Below are 13120 nucleotides of genomic sequence, written 5' to 3' on the forward strand. Positions count from 1 at the left end.
TGTCCGGTAATAATTAGGGATGCTCCGATCGATTGGCGCCGATCATTAATCGGCCGATATTCCATCTTATAGTTTGATCGGTGCCCACCGTAACCCCAGGACCCTCTTCTCCACCGTAAACAAGCTCCTCAAACCCGTGCTGACACCCTCCCTCCTCCAATTCCACTTTATGCAGTTCATTCCTCCAAGTTTTTTTCTGACAAAATCACTGCCATTAATCTCTCCCTATCCGCTGCATCTGAGACACAAACATCTCCCCCAGCATCCACCGCCACCATTTCTCCCTCCATTCTTCCTTGACCTCCTGATTCCTCCTCACCCACGCCCGCCTCTCCCAGTTCACTCTGGTTACCCCTCCCCTGAAATCATCAAACTGATCAGCTCCTCCAAACCCACAACCTACTCCATTGACCCTCTACCCACCCCTCTACTGAAGTCCTGCCTCCCCGTCCTCTGCCCTACCTTGTCAACCTCTTCCACTCCTCCCTGTCCCAAGGAACCGTTCCCTCTGCCTTCAAAACTGCTGCTGTCACTCCCATCCTCAAGAAACCCGGTCTGGATCCCTCCTCCCTCAGTAATTACCGCCCCATCTCCAACCTCCCCTTTCTCTCAAAAACAATAGAACGCATCATCTCCAAACAACTCCACCGCCATCTCCAAACCAACCAGCTTTTTTAACCCCTTCAGTCTGGTTTTCATCCCCACCACAGCACAGAAACGGACCTCATCAAAGTCCTCAATGACCTCCTCTTCTCTGCCGACACCGGTTCCCTCAACATCCTCATCCTCCTCGACCTGAGTGCAGCCTTCGATACCGTGAGCCACAAACATCCTGCTTACCCGACTCCAGGATATCGGTATCGAAGGTACTGCACTCAGGTGGCTCCAGTCCTACCTCTCCGACAGATTCCCACTTCATCTCCCTCAACAACCACTACCTCTGCCACAGCTTCAGTCACCCAAGGTGTTCCCCAAGGTTCAGTACTCGGCCCCCTCCTCTTCATCATCTACATCCTCCCCCTTGGTCAGTTTCTCCGCCAATACAACCTGGACTTTCACCGTTACGCTGACGACACACAGATTTACCTCAGCACCAAATCCCCCCACAGCCCCCCCCCTCACCCACATCGAATCCTGTCTGACTGCAATAAAGTCCTGGATTGCAACACAACTTCCTCAAAACTCAACAGCAATAAAACTGAACTCCTCCTCATCGGCTCCAAATCCAACCCTCAGCAAAAACCCCAACCTGACACTCACCATCGATGGCACCCCTGTTTCCCCCTCCCACCAGGCACGCAACCTTGGCGTGATATTTGACCCCACACCTCTCCCTCGAGCCCCACATCCGTCAAGTTGTAAAAATCTCATTTTTCCACCTCCGCAATATTGCCAAACTCCGTCCCTCTCACACCCGCCCCTGCAGCTTGAGCGACTCATTCACACCTTCATCTGCTCCCGCCTTGACTATTGTAATTCACTCCTCTACGGCATCAGCACTACATCCCTCAATAGACTCCAGCGTGTCCAGAACGCAGCCGCCAGATTCCTCACCCACACCAAATCATGGCATCACATCACCTCAAAGAACTCCACTGGCTCTCCGTTTCACACCGCATCCATTACAAACTCCTGGTCCTCACTTACAAAGCCCTCCACCATCTGCCCCCCCCCTACCTCACTGACCTCCTCATCCTCTACCAACCACCCCGGTCCCTCAGATCCACCTCAGCCGGTTTGCTTTCCACCCCCAGGGCCAAACTCCGGAGCTTTGGGGATAGAGCCTTCTCTGTGGCAGCCCTGAAGCTCTGGAACTCCCTCCCCCCAAGACCTCCGTGAGTCTGAGTCCCTCACCCTGTTCCAGTTCCGCCTCAAAACCCATATCTTCAACTCTGTCTATCCATAAGCCCACCCCTCCTCTCAACCAACTTCCTCCTGACAGCCTTTCTGTTTATTTTTGTTTTTGTTTTGTTGTTATTGTTTGTTTTTGCCTCTCCTTGTTTGTCTACCCTCCCTCACACTGTAAAGCGTCTTTGAGTCAGAGTAAAGCGCTGTAAAAATATAATGTATTATTATTATTAATCCGTAGCTTTACAGCCCCCTGATGAACCAGGGGGCTGTGTTGTCTGGAACCTTGTTTTCCTGGTAGGGTCTCCCATGGCAAATTGGTCTCAGGCAAGGGGCCAGACTAAGATTGGTTCAAAAGACCTTCAAAAGACCTCATGAAAGACGATACAAGAAGTGAGGATACCCCCGAGGAAGCCCGGGGTCCCTTCTGGAGCCAGGCCCAGAAGGAGGACTCGTCGGTGAGCGTCTGGTGGCCGGGCTTGCCACGGAGCCCGGCCGGGGCACAGCCTGAAAAGGCAACGTGGGCAACACCTCCGCTTCTCCGTCCCGCGGGCCCACTACCTACGGTAAACAGCGATGGGGTCGGGTGCGCTGCCAGAAGGAGCAGACCCGGGCGACAGAAGCTGGCTTTGGGGACGTGGAACGTCACCTCTCTGGGGGGAAGGAGCCGGAGCTTTGTCCGGGAGGTGGAGCGTTACCAGTTGGATCTGGTTGGGCTCAACCTCTACGCACAGCGTCGGCTCTGGAACCTTACTTCTGGATAGGGGTTTGGACTCTATTCTTCTCCGGAGTTGCTCAAGGTGTGAGGCGCCGGGCGGGTGTGGGGATACTCACAAGCCCCCGGTTAGGTGCTTCGTTGTTGGAGTTTACCCCAGTGGACGAGAGGGTCGCCTCCCTACGCCTGCGGATTATGGGGGGGAAAACTCTGACTGTTGTGTGTGCTTATGCACCCAACAGCAGTTCAGAGTATACGGCCTTCTTGGAGACCCTGGAAAGAGTCCTGTATGGGGCTCCTGAAGGGGACTCTTTAATCTTGCTGGAAGACTTCAACGCACATGTGGTCAATGATGGAGATACTTGGAGGGGCGTGATTGGGAGGAACGGCCCCCCTGATCTGAACCGGAGTGGTGGTTTGTTACTGGACTTCTGTGCTAGTCATGGATTGGCCATAACAAACACCAGGTTCGAACATAAGGATGCTCATAAGTGTACGTGTACCAGAGCACCCTAGGCAGAAGGTCCATGATCGTCCACGATCGTTATCGTATCATCGGACCTGAGGCCGTATGTTTTGGACACTCGGGTAAAGAGAGGGGCGGAGTTGTCAACTGATCATCATCTGGTGGTGAGTTGGGTCGAGTGGCGGGGGGAGGCCTCTGGATAGACCTGGTAAACCCAAACGTGTAGTTCGGGTGAACTGGGAACGTCTGGAGGAGGCCCAAGTTCAGGAGGCCTTCAACTCACACCTCCGGCGGAGCTTTTTCGGGCATTTCTGTGGAGGTTGGGGACATTGAACCAGAGTGGTCGGTGTTCAAAGCCTCTATTGCCAAAGCCGCGGCGGGGAGCCGTGGTATCAAGGTCCTAGGTGCCTCAAGGGGCGGTAACCCTCGAACCTCCTGGTGGACACCGGTGGTCAGGGAAGCCGTCCGACTGAAGAAGGAGGCCTTCAGGGATTTGTTATCCCGGGGGACTCCCGAGGCAGTTGCAAGGTACCGACAGGCCCGAAGGGCAGCAGCCTCATCCATGGCCGAGGCAAAGCAGTGGGTGTGGGAGAAGTTCGGAGAAGACATGGAGAAGGACTTTCGGGCGGCACCAAAGTTGTTCTGGAAAAACTGTCCGACACCTCAGGAGGGGGAAGCAGGGAACCATCCAAGCTGTGTACAGTAAGGATGGGACATTGTTGACCTCAACTGATGGAGTGTTAGGGCGTTGGAAGGAACACTTTGAGGAACTCCTGAACCCGACAACTCCGCCCTCTATGTTAGAGGCAGAGCTGGAGTATGACGGGGGATCAACACCAATCTCCCGGGGGTAGGTCACTGAGGTCGTCAAACAACTCCACAGTGACAAAGCCCCGGGGGTGGATGAGATCCGCCCGGAAATGCTGAAGGCTCTGGGTGTTGAGGGACTGTCATGGTTGACACGTCTCATCAACGTTGCATGGAAGTCGGAAACAGTCCCGAAGGAGTGGCAGACCGGGGTGGTGGTTCCCCTTTTTAAAAAGGGGGATCAGAGGGTGTGTGCCAATTACAGAGGCATCACACTACTCAGCCTTCCCGGGAAAGTTTACTCTAAGGTACTCGAAAGGAGGGTCAGGCCGATTGTCGAACCTCAGATTGAGGAGGAACAATGCGGATTCCGTCCTGGTCGTGGAACGACGGATCAGCTTTTTACTCTCGCAAGGATCCTGGAGGGGGCCTGGGAGTACGCTTATCCGGTCTACATGTGTTTTGTAGACTTGGAGAAGGCGTATGGCCGAGTTCCCAGGGAGTTACTGTGGGAGGTGCTGCGGGAGTATGGGGTGAGGGGGGTCTCTACTCAGGGCCATCCAATCTCTGTACTCCCAAAGCGAGAGCTGTGTCCGGGTCCTCGGCAGTAAGTCGGACTCATTTCCGGTGAGGGTTGGCCTCCGCCAGGGCTGCGTTTTGTCACCAATCCTGTTTGTAATATACATGGATCGGATTTTGAGGCGTAGTCATGGGGGAGGAGGTCTGCAGTTCGGTGGACTAAGGATTTGCACCACTGCTTTTTGCAGATGATGTGGTTCTAATGGCTTCATCGGTCTGCGACCTTCAGCACTCACTGGATCGGTTCGCAACCGAGTGTGAAGCGGCTGGGATGAGGATCAGCACCTCCAAATCTGAGGCCATGGTTCTCAGCAGGAAACCGATGGACTGTCCACTCCAAGTAGGTAATGAGTCCTTACCCCAAGTGAAGGAGTTCAAGTATCTCGGGGTCCTTGTTCTCGAGTGAGGGAACAATGGAGCGTGAGATGGGCCGGAGAATCGGAGCAGCGGGAGCGGTACTGCAGTCGCTTTAACCGCACCGTTGTGACGAAAAGGGAGCTGAGCCAGAAGGCAAAGCTCTCTGTCTACTGGGCCATTTTCGTTCCTACCCTCACCTATGGTCCTGAAGGATGGGTCATGACCGAAAGAACGAGATCGCGGATACAAGCGGCCGAGATGGGTTTTCTCCGCAGGGTGGCTGGTGTCTCCCTTAGGGATAAGGTGAGAAGTTCGGTCATCAGGGAGGGACTCGGAGTTGAGCCGCTCCTCCTTCGCGTCGAAAGGAGCCAGTTGAGGTGGTTCGGGCACCTAGTTAGGATGCCACATGGGCGCCTCCCTAGGGAGGTGTTCCAGGCACGTCCAGCTGGGAAGAGACCAAGGGGTAGACCTAGGACCAGGTGGAGGGGTTATATCTCTTCGCTGGCCTGGGAGCGCCTTGGGATCCCCCAGTCAGAGCTGGTTGATGTCGCCAGGGAAAAGAAAGTTTGGGGCTCTCTGCTGGAACTGCTACCCCCGCGACCCGACCACGGATAAGCGGGAGAAGATGGATGGATGGATGCATGGTAGCTTTACAGAGCAAACACTGAAAATAAGTCTTGCCGTTGCTATTTTCTGATCAGAAGTTGAGTTCAATAGCATTGAAACGATAAAAACGCAGCTGAAGGTTAATCCATAAAAAAAATTTCCCCTTAAACTGCGGGTTTTCTCTGGAAGTTTTTCCTTGTACGATGTGAGGGTCTAAGGTTAGAGGGTGTCGTTTTTCTCATACTGATATTCTGAACAATCTGTGCTGTTGTATTTGCTGTAAAGTGTCTCTACTGTAGTCTATTTGTATTATATGTACAGCACTTTGGCTCGACCAAAAATCGTTTATAAATGTGTTATATAAATAAAACTTGATTTGATTTGATAGGTTAATCCAATGTGTCTGTGTCACTTTGAAATGATTACTGATCATCCATCATTCCATTTTTGTAAAAAACTGAGATTTCATATTAGCTGCTATTAGAGCTACAATCCAGCTTCCGGTTTTGGGCATTCTGGCTATGCATCACTCATTCACCGGTGGGTAATGTTTCGATGGATTTTAGGAACTTCCCTCTCGATTCCATTGGCTCTAACGGTTCAAAAGAGGTGTCAATCATCAAAATCGACCGAGGGGGGCCAGAGATATGGAAAATGCACCCAATGACCCCAGAAGTGTTTTCAAAATCTCTTTAAAAAGGTAAAATATCACTTGTTTTTGCATCAATCTTGATACAGGGTACTTATTATATGTTATAGTTTGGATTCCTAAAGCTTTTAGTCTACCATCCCATCATTCAAGGGTGGTTTTCACTATAAGTCATGTTTTTATTTGGGAAGGACATTTTTTTACTATATTCAATCTGAATTAACTTTAACATTTAAAACATATACAGTATATTGATTCTGCCTTTTCTACATCCAACTCACTGGTTTATCATTGCTTTGAGAAAAAAGATTATGAATGTACCCCTTTTAGAAGTAATTCGTTCTGGGAATGTCATTTTTGAGCCTGAGACCTGAAAAAACAGGTTCAGGGGTTAACAGTTTAACAATGTTTAACCACATTTTTATTTTAACTGGGAACATTGAAAATAAGGGTATTTAAAACTTTTGAGACTACAACTGTTAAAACCTTGAGTATCAAGTAACCTGCCGACTACTACTACTAGTGGTAGTAGTACTATTTACAATCAACACTAACAGTCAGGGTTGTACTTTTATGGCCGAAATGATGTCCCGATTATTATGATTATTATGAAGATCACAATTATTTATCTTTAAGATTCAAATATGTAGGAGACAAAATATGTTTATTGCACCTGCACATTTAAATAAGCCGAGCGCTGCCTTCTCTTCCATGTTGAGCTCATGTACAAATATTTGCATCCCAATGAGACGTGGCAGAATCTGTGCTTTAGTATTAACACTGAGATTCTGTTCATATTAACACATCCTCCTTCTTCAGTTTGAAGGCCGGCCTCTTAGGTTGCAGCCATGTCATATATTTTTTGTTGTTGTTTAATTTCCTTTAGAAACAAAATGTTCCCTGTCTTTTAAGGAAGGATTCAGACTAATTAGAACTGTGAGATTCCCACCCAGTTTTTCAGTCGGTCTAGTAATATCTTGTGGTCAGCAGTGTCAGATCACTGAGATCTAATAATAAGACCTTAACAAGAGCAGTCTCAGTGCTGAGCTGCAGTCGAAAGCCTGAATGGAACACATCAAAACAGTTTGATTCAAGAAGCCATACATGTTTATTATTTGATATACCAAGCCTGTTATAATGTCAGGGCCGCAGGGCGTGGATTTGATGTTGTGTAATGTCCTGCAGGTCTTTATCATTGATCAGATGGAAATGTGTACAGGTAATAATTTAGGTGTGTATTACACTGTATACATCTGCAATCTGTCTGTGGATACATGACTATTGGAATTATTGTGGAAATATAATACATTGTTGTCAACACTGTAAACAAGTTAAAAAAAATTCCACTTAGATACATGTTTAATCAGAATATTTCAAGACATTCATTCACTGACACTTTTGTTATTTCTGCCACCAGCCAACAGTTTATAACGGAGCATATGTTTACATATGTTTCTTAGTTTGGACATTTGCAGTCCGTACATGACAGGGTTCATTAGTGGCTGTATGATGAGAAAATACAGTGACAGAATAATACGCAGCACACTGGGAACACCGCTCTTATCAAATCTACTCTGAAACATTTCAAAGCCGCAGCCAAAAGAAAAGTTGAGGAGGGAAACAAGGTGAGGTGTGCAGGTACTGACAGCTTTCTGTCTGGTCTGTTTGGAGCCAGAGAAACACACTCTGAGGATCCTCATGTACGAGAAGAGGATTGGAAACAAAGGGACAAAGATTGTGAGAACAGTACCAAAATATCCATAAAAGTTGTTCACTTGAGTGTCCGAACATGCCAATTTAACTACAAGGTAGTTATTACAATACAAACTGTTAATGATGTTTCCACAAAGTGTCAAACGGATATTTAAGGATAAAGTTATCAAAACCTTCACAAAAGAGTACAACCAAATGAGAATAATGAAGATGACCGCCTTGTTAGAAGTCATACGCGTGTTATATTGCAGAGGATAACAGATAGCAAGATATCTGTCATAAGACATGACGGCTAAATTACAAAATTGTATATTTACATATGTAAACAAGCAGAAAATCTGCAGGAAGCAGAGCGGAGCAAAGACAGTGTGAATGTCAGAGAGGATCTGAACCAGAAGGGATGGAAACAACCCTGTACTACCATACAGTTCATTTACAAACAGGCTGCACAGAAAAAGGTACATAGGTTCATGTAAGCTCCTGTTCACACAGATAACCACAATCAGAGACGTGTTGGCAACAACAATCACAATGTACAACATGGCAGTTATCATGAAACACAAGTACCTCAAATATCCAACATGGATATAAGTGCTAAGAAGGAAGTAGGATAAAGTAGAATTCACCATCATTTTAGTTTTAGGAGAGAAAACAATTGTACAACGATTTGTTTCTCATCTTTTAACTCTGAAATGAAGAAGACATTGTGTTTGATTAAAAAGGCATTGTTTTTCTATCTGCAAAATGAAATGAAAACACAGATATTTTGGTTTCTCTTGTTAAAATTGATCAAGCGCATAGAAAAAAACATATCAGAATCCAGCAAAAGCGTAAACCCTTACTGCCCAGTCTTTGTAAATTACACAGATTTAACATGACAGAGAAATAATTACCTTACACACAGCACAACATTAGTCACCAGCAGTGCTGCAGGAACTAAAGGGAGGCTGCTTCAATATCGGCTTTTTAAACCTGTTCATGACAACATGTCCAAACAGACGTCCCACAGAAGGTACCATAGTAACCAACTAACAGACCTTGACCTTAGGGTCAAGTAGTGTTAACAGTGGGGATGACAGAGAAAGTCCAAACATCACCAAAGTACACCAACAGTTTTAAAATCATTAAATAAATAGTAAAACAAATATTTGTTTGTCTCCACGCCTCATCACTGTGTTCAATGGCCGGCGCCACGTGCACTCATCGATAGCTCTCCCTCTTTCTATCAGAGGTGGTTACATTGTGAGCCAGGTGAAACGGATGGTGGGTTCGTTCGTGCCGAATACACAGGGAGGCGCAAGGCTTCTACTTCGAATACACCGTGTCCATCAGTAGGGTATTCTAAGTGTACGTCCACTTCAAATACTTAACTGCAGGATCTGGGGTATTTGAAATGTAAAAGATTATATCTCCACAATGCAATGATACTGGGAGCTGATACTTGAATGTTTTCATGCATCCAGCCCAAGGATTCAGCGGTGTGAAAATGGAGATATTTGGACAATGTCACATTTTCCCGCCCTTTTTAAGAACACGTTCTTTCAAATAAATGCTAAAGTGCACTTTACACTAAGTGGAGCATGAACTGTGAACTCGCCGGAGCCTCGCAGCGGTGTGACTGTTCACGAACATATAAGCAGAGTTATTGAACAACATTTTTTGGATCACTCATCTTTCGGCCGCGGTTTTGTCCCCAGAGCAGTGAGGGCCCACTGGTTCTGGGCAGAGACTCCCCCGAGCGTCCAGTTTGAACGACCATATCTTGGTCGCACTAGGTCACATTTTTTAAAGTGCGCTCAATATCCAACTTTAGAAGACTCTTGCAGACGTCAAGTCTGAGAGGACGCTGAGATTTTTAGGGCATCTCTGGGAAACTTATTATCTGGGGGGCCTGTGGCGCTGACTTTTAAATATGTCTGTCGGCACTCGATCCGACGCTGGTTTCGGGTCTCCACGTGCTCCGGATGCTCTGCTGGAACACTTACACTTGGAGTTCAAAATTAATGGTGGTTCAAAGGAAGGGTAATCCCATTGTTAAAGAGTCCTCTCCTGCTGATGTTCAGGTGTATATCAGTATGTAGCGTCTCTACTTTAAAGAGTCCTCTCCTGCTGATGTTCAGGTGTATATCAGTATGTAGCGTCTCTACTTTAAAGAGTCCTCTCCTGCTGATGTTCAGGTGTATATCAGTATGTAGTGTCTCTACTTTAAAGAGTCCTCTCCTGCTGATGTTCAGGTGTATATCAGTATGTAGTGTCTCTACTTTAAAGAGTTCTCTCCTGCTGATATTCAGGTGTATATCAGTATGTAGTGTCTCTACTTTAAAGAGTCCTCTCCTGCTGATGTTTAGGTGTATATCAGTATGTAGTGTCTCAACTTTAAAGAGTCCTCTCCAGCTGATGTTCAGGTGTATATCAGTCTGTAGTGTCTCTACTTTAAAGAGTCCTTTCCTGCCGATGTTCAGGTGTATATCAGTATGTAGTGTCTCTACTTTAAAGAGTACTCTCCAGCTGATGTTCAGGTGTATATCAGTATGTAGTGTCTCTACTTTAAAGAGTACTCTCCTGCTGATGTTCAGGTGTATATCAGTATGTAGTGTCTCTCTTTTAAAGAGTACTCTCCTGCTGATGTTCAGGTGTATATCAGTATGTAGTGTCTCTACTTTAAAGAGTCCTCTCCTGCTGATGTTCAGGTGTATATCAGTATGTAGCGTCTCTACTTTAAAGAGTCCTCTCCTGCTGATGTTCAGGTGTATATCAGTATGTAGTGTCTCTACTTTAAAGAGTCCTCTCCTGCTGATGTTCAGGTGTATATCAGTATGTAGTGTCTCTACTTTAAAGAGTTCTCTCCTGCTGATATTCAGGTGTATATCAGTATGTAGTGTCTCTACTTTAAAGAGTCCTCTCCTGCTGATGTTTAGGTGTATATCAGTATGTAGTGTCTCAACTTTAAAGAGTCCTCTCCAGCTGATGTTCAGGTGTATATCAGTCTGTAGTGTCTCTACTTTAAAGAGTCCTTTCCTGCCGATGTTCAGGTGTATATCAGTATGTAGTGTCTCTACTTTAAAGAGTACTCTCCTGCTGATGTTCAGGTGTATATCAGTATGTAGTGTCTCTACTTTAAAGAGTACTCTCCTGCTGATGTTCAGGTGTATATCAGTATGTAGTGTCTCTCTTTTAAAGAGTACTCTCCTGCTGATGTTCAGGTGTATATCAGTATGTAGTGTCTCTACTTTAAAGAGTCCTCTCCTGCTGATGTTCAGGTGTATATCAGTCTGTAGTGTCTCTACTTTAAAGAGTCCTCTCCTGCTGATGTTCAGGTGTATATCAGTATGTAGTGTCTCTACTTTAAAGAGTCCTCTCCTGCTGATGTTCAGGTGTATATCAGTATGTAGTGTCTCTACTTTAAAGAGTCCTCTCCTGCTGATGTTCAGGTGTATATCAGTCTGTAGTGTCTCTACTTTAAAGAGTCCTCTCCTGCTGATGTTCAGGTGTATATCAGTATGTAGTGTCTCTACTTTAAAGAGTCCTCTCCTGCTGATGTTCAGGTGTATATCAGTATGTAGTGTCTCTACTTTAAAGAGTCCTCTCCTGCTGATGTTCAGGGTGTATATCAGTATGTAGTGTCTCTACTTTAAAGAGTCCTCTCCTGCTGATGTTCAGGTGTATATCAGTATGTAGTGTCTCTACTTTAAAGAGTCCTCTCCTGCTGATGTTCAGGTGTATATCAGCAATGTAGTGTCTCTACTTTAAAGAGTCCTCTCCTGCTGATTTTCAGGTGTATATCAGCATGTAGTATCTCTACTTTAAAGAGTCCTCTCCTGCTGATGTTCAGGTGTATATCAGTATGTAGTGTCTCTACTTTAAAGAGTACTCTCCTGCTGATGTTCAGGTGTATATCAGCATGTAGTGTCTCTACTTTAAAGCGTCCTCTCCTGCTGATGTTCAGGTGTAATATCAGTATGTAGTGTCTCTACTTTAAAGAGTCCTCTCCTGCTGATGTTCAGGTGTATATCAGTATGTAGTGTCTCTACTTTAAAGGTCCTCTCCTGCTGATGTTCAGGTGTATATCAGTATGTAGTGTCTCTACTTTAAAGAGTCCTCTCCCTGCTGATGTTCAGGTGTATATCAGTATGTAGTGTCTCTACTTTAAAGAGTCCTCTCCTGCTGATGTTCAGGTTGTATATCAGTATGTAGTGTCTCTACTTTTAAAGAGTCCTCTTCTGCTGATGTTCAGGTGTATGTCAGTATGTAGTGTCTCTACTTTAAAGAGTCCTCTCCTGCTGATATTCAGGTGTATATCAGTATGTAGTGTCTCTACTTTAAAGAGTCCTCTCCTGCTGATGTTCAGGTGTATATCAGTATGTAGTGTCTCTACTTTAAAGAGTCCTCTCCTGCTGATGTTCAGGTGTATATCAGTGTGTAGAGTCTCTACTTTAAGTGTCCCTCTCCTGCTGATGTTCAGGTGTATATCAGTATGTAGTGTCTCTACTTTAAAGAGTCCTCTTCTGCTGATGTTCAGGTGTATGTCAGTATGTAGTGTCTCTACTTTAAAGAGTCCTCTCCTGCTGATGTTCAGGTGTATATCAGTATGTAGTGTCTCTACTTTAAAAGAGTCCTCTCCTGCTGATGTTCAGGTGTATATCAGTGTGTAGTGTCTCTACTTTAAAGAGTCCTCTTCTGCTGATGTTCAGGTGTATGTCAGTATGTAGTGTCTCTACTTTAAAGAGTCCTCTCCTGCTGATGTTCAGGTGTATATCAGTATGTAGTGTCTCTACTTAAAGAGTCCTCTCCTGCTGATGTTCAGGTGTATATCAGTATGTAGTGTCTCTACTTTAAAGAGTCCTCTTCTGCTGATGTTCAGGTGTATATCAGTATGTAGTGTCTCTACTTTAAAGAGTCCTCTCCTGCTGATGTTCAGGTGTATATCAGTATGTAGTGTCTCTACTTTAAAGAGTCCTCTCCTGCTGATGTTCAGGTGTATATCAGTATGTAGTGTCTCTACTTTAAAGAGTCCTCTCCTGCTGATGTTCAGGTGTGTATCAGTATGTAGTGTTTCTACTTTAAAGAGTCCTCTCCTGCTGATGTTCAGGTGTATATCAGTATGTAGTGTCTCTACTTTAAAGAGTCCTCTCCTGCTGATGTTCAGGTGTGTATCAGTATGTAGTGTCTCTACTTTAAAGAGTCCTCTCCTGCTGATGTTCAGGTGTATATCAGTATGTAGTGTATCTACTTTAAAGAGTCCTCTCCTGCTGATGTTCAGGTGCATATCAGTATGTAGTGTCTCTACTTTAAAGAGTACTCTCCTGCTGATGTTCAGGTGTATATCAGTATGTAGTGTCTCTCTTTTAAAGAGTACTCTCCAGCTGATGTTCAGGTGTAT

General features: G+C 45.7%; 1 protein-coding gene across 1 annotated transcript; it reads right to left on the reverse strand.

Moving 5' to 3' along the window:
* Window positions 1-7409: 7409 nt before the first annotated feature.
* LOC117532549 (olfactory receptor 10A3-like) lies at window positions 7410-8372 on the reverse strand. The gene has a single exon (XM_034195878.1). The coding sequence runs from the start codon at window positions 8370-8372 to the stop codon at window positions 7410-7412; it is 963 nt and encodes a 320-aa protein (XP_034051769.1).
* Between the last annotated feature and the right edge of the window lie 4748 nt (window positions 8373-13120).

Source organism: Gymnodraco acuticeps, unplaced genomic scaffold, assembly GCF_902827175.1.
Source record: "Gymnodraco acuticeps unplaced genomic scaffold, fGymAcu1.1, whole genome shotgun sequence".
Taxonomy (NCBI): Eukaryota; Metazoa; Chordata; class Actinopteri; order Perciformes; family Bathydraconidae; genus Gymnodraco; species Gymnodraco acuticeps.